This window comes from Carlito syrichta, unplaced genomic scaffold, assembly GCF_000164805.1.
Source record: "Carlito syrichta isolate Samal-C Ts95f unplaced genomic scaffold, Tarsius_syrichta-2.0.1 Scaffold315850, whole genome shotgun sequence".
NCBI classification, from domain to species: Eukaryota; Metazoa; Chordata; class Mammalia; order Primates; family Tarsiidae; genus Carlito; species Carlito syrichta.
In genome coordinates, this window is record NW_007259946.1 from 191,208 (window position 1) to 195,006 (window position 3,799).

Below are 3,799 nucleotides of genomic sequence, written 5' to 3' on the forward strand. Positions count from 1 at the left end.
CGTGGCCCCCCGCCGCCGTTCCCCCCAGGCTCCATCTGGGTGGCGGGGTCTGCGTCCCCTGGGGGGCCGTAGAGAGCTGCGAGTGGGCGGTGGGAGCCTCGGCTTCTGGGCAGCCGGGTTCCGGTGGGGCCACCCGCCTGACACCCGCCCCCGCCCTCCCTGTCTTGGAGCGCCCTGGCGCCGACAGCGCTCAGCCCGGCCGCCTCGGGGAGGGAAGCCCGGGTCCGGTGCCAGTTCTTCCTGTTCCCGGGCCTGGCTGCCCCTCTGGGGAGGGGCCTGGCTCAAGGTCATGCCCGGCCGTCTGCCAGCCCGTGGGCTGAGCTGCCGTGATCCCCGGTGTCACCTGGCCCGCCGCGTAGGGGAGGCCGGCTGGGGGTTAGTGCCAGGCAACTAACTGCCTGGAAGCCCTGATGGACCAGAGTGTAAACACTCTGGGGTTCTGGCCAGTCTGGCGGCCCCTCCTGACACTGAATTCCTTTAGGGAATCCTTGAAGTGGCCTCAGGCTCGGTCTAGGTGCTTAGCAGAACTAATGAATGCCTTCTGGTCTGGCCCTCAATGTACTGACCAGGGCGTCTTACTGTGCAGAGCTCTCAGGCTTTTTAAATCTGTGCTTTGCATTCTTTCACCCTCAGGATAAGTAGGGTAGGGCCTGAACGTGTTTACAAACTGGCAGTTGCTTTCTTTTACTTGGAGAGCATTTGTAGTTGGCACTCAGAAAGTTGGCATTTAGGGCCCAAATTAGTGGCAATAACTTCAATCATAAAGAGTACTCCAATTTGGCTTCTTGCCTAAGTGTGTTTGGAGTCCACATAAAAAAGACTAGTTAATTTCACATTTTGTTTTCGCAGATTTACTTGTTTAAAATTACAATACAGACATATTTCTTTTACTTAGACGGTTATGTATTTGTTATTTTTAAAAATGCCTTCTTGTGACCTCTTCTTTAAACAATGTACCCAATAATCCCTGGCGGAGTTCTAGTTTTACCTAAAAAATATCTTAAAAAATATCTTTGGAGCCGGGCTCGGTGGCTCAGCCTGTAATCCCGCGCCTTTGGGAGGCTGAGGTGAGTGGATTGCCTGTGCCCGCGGGTTCGAGACCCGCCTGGGTGGCGAGACCTCATCTCTACAATAAATCAAAAAAATCAGCCGGGCGTGGTAGCCCATGCCTGTAATTCCGGCTACTTGGAAAGCTGAGGCGGAAGGATCGCCGGAACCCATCAGGTGGAGGCTGCGGTGGCCAGGAGCGGCCACTGCACTCCAGTCTGGGCGACAGAGTGAGACTCCAACTCAAAAAAAAAAAAAAAAAAATCTTTGGAAGGAAATTAGGCAAGTATTTTACCACATTCTAATTTCTTCTATTTACTATCATTGTTGACAAATAAGGTTAATCTTGTCTGGAAGTCCAAGATTTTGTTGGTAAACAAAAGTCAGTCTTTCTGGGAGATTGAGTTAACTATTATGGGGGACCTGTGTTTCTGTTTGGTGGCAGCCTTTCGGTTGGGATAAGTGTATCTTCTGGCACTAAAATGAATCACCAGAGGTAGGGCAAAGGACTTGGAAAGGATCCTGAAAGTAGGCTGGTTCTCAGTGGGATGCCTGCCATAGCAAATCTGGAGTGGCTGGCGTGGTGGCTAATGACCAGTGTGGGTGGATCAGTGTAAGATTTGGGACTTACAGTTCTCATTGGGATCTTCTAGCTGAATGATCTGAAAACCCATTTAAACTTTGTGTCTCAGTTTTCCTTGTGTTGACTTTTTGTATTACTAAAATTAATATAATTTTTGGTAACAGTGACAATCACCAGTTATAACAGGCAGCAGTAGGAACTGAGTCTAAATACTATAGCTGGAACCAGAGGATTTCTGGAGTTTGTAATTGACTAATATTGTTCATTGTATCAGGATATAATGCGGTTCCAGGACATTAAAGAAGAGTTATGAACCACTGCCTTCTCCCTCCCATTTATATTATTTATGAATGATCCTCATGAATAAATTTGCAAAATTTAATTAGGGCAGCTTTAATGAGGATTGTTGAAGAATGTGAATTTGATTCATACAATCTTTTAGGGCATTTTTGCCTTAATCTAGCTGGTTCTGTTGACATTTGGGTTGAATAATTCTTTTCTATGGGGGCTGTGCTGTACCTTGTAGAGTGTTTAGAGCCATGGGCTCTACTCACATATGTCAGTAGCAGTCCCTAAGTCATGATAATCAACAGTGTCTCCAGACACTGCTGCATCATGCCCATATGCGAACCTCTGCTGAGGGCAATCTAGTCCCAGGGTAAATCACGATAAGCAAACAATGAGCAGTTACATGGAAAATATACACAGTTTAGGATTATAACTTAGTAAATTTATGAGTTAGTATTCCTTGCAGCTGCATCAAAATGTAGATGTATTGATTTGGTCCTCCAGTTACTTGTGGGAACATATTACAGTGCTTCCTACCTCATCTTTTGAAACATCTGTGCTCTGCATTTGTCCACATTCAGGCAGGCAGAGTAGGAAATAAGCTTAGAAAATCATCCAGTTTTTCTGTTGATTTCTATTTCTTTTTCTCTAATAGATTCTTCTGTGACCATGAGAGAAATAAAGAATGATCCATGATTTTTAAACACCTTTTCCTGAGGATATAGTCATGTTGGAAGGTCTTGTAGCCTGGGTTCTCAATACCTATTTGGGGAAATATGTCAATAACCTGAACACCGACCAGCTCTCGGTTGCACTTCTCAAAGGTGAGTATGTGTATTTCTCTTTGATAAGGTATGGCTTTGCATATTGGCATTTCTATTTATTTATTTCTTTATTTGAGTTGGAGTCTCACTCTGATGTCCAGGCTGGAGTGCAGTGGCACACTCATGGCCACCACAGCCTCCACCTGGTGGGCTCTGGTGATCCTTCTGCTTCAACCTTCCAAGTAGTTGGAACTACAGGTGTGCGCCACCATGCCCAGCTAATTTTTCTTGATTTATTGTAGAGATGAGGTTTCACCAAGTTGCCCGGGCTGGGCTTGAACCCCTGGGCTCATGCAGTCCCCTCACCTTGGCCTCCCAAAGTGTTGGAATTATAGGCATGAGCCACTGCGCCTGGCCGGCATTTTTCTTTATATAGTTTATGGTATTGAGAGTCATAAAACCTAATGCCCAAATGACTTTGTACTAAGTATGTGTTAAAAAAAAGTACTCTCATAGGTCCCTGATGGTGATTACAGGATAACTTAAATATGTAGCTATATTGTTGTAGATTTTAGGGAACTATTAAATACCAAAAGCAGGTCAGGTGCGGTGGCTCACGCTTATAATATCAGCAGGTTGTGAGGCCAAGTTGAGAGGATTGCCTGAGCCCTCTGGTTCAAGACCAGCCTGGGCAACTTGGCAAAACCTCATCTCTACAATAAACCAAAAAATTAGCCAGGCGTGGTAGCGTGCTCCTGTAGTTCCAAGTACTTGGAAGGCTGAGGTGGAAGGATTGCCTGAGCCCAGCAGGTCGAGGCTGTGGTGACCATGAGTGTGCCATTGCGCTCCAGCCTGGGCTACAGAGTGAGACTCTGAGTCAAAAAAAAACAACAAACAAATAAAAAACAAATTATAGCCGGGCTCGGTGGCTCAGCCTGTAATCCCGCGCCTTTGGGAGGCTGAGGTGAGTGGATTGCCTGAGCCCGCGGGTTCAAGACCCGCCTGGGCGGGCGAGACCTCATCTCTACAATAAATCAAAAAATTAGCCGGGTGTGGTAGCGTGCGCCTGTAATTCTGGCTACTTGGAAGGCTGAGCTGAAGGATCGCCGGAGCCTGC

General features: G+C 46.9%; 1 protein-coding gene across 2 annotated transcripts in view; it reads left to right on the forward strand.

Annotated features, from left to right (window-relative positions):
* The first annotated feature begins 2,645 nt into the window (after positions 1-2,645).
* Positions 2,646-3,799, forward strand: part of VPS13D (vacuolar protein sorting 13 homolog D) — a 255,403-nt gene continuing 254,249 nt past the window's right edge. For both annotated transcript variants that reach the window (XM_021706673.1, XM_008073459.2), the window contains exon 1: positions 2,646-2,742. In XM_021706673.1, the coding sequence (XP_021562348.1) occupies positions 2,646-2,742 (97 nt within the window). The remainder of the gene's footprint in view (positions 2,743-3,799) is intronic.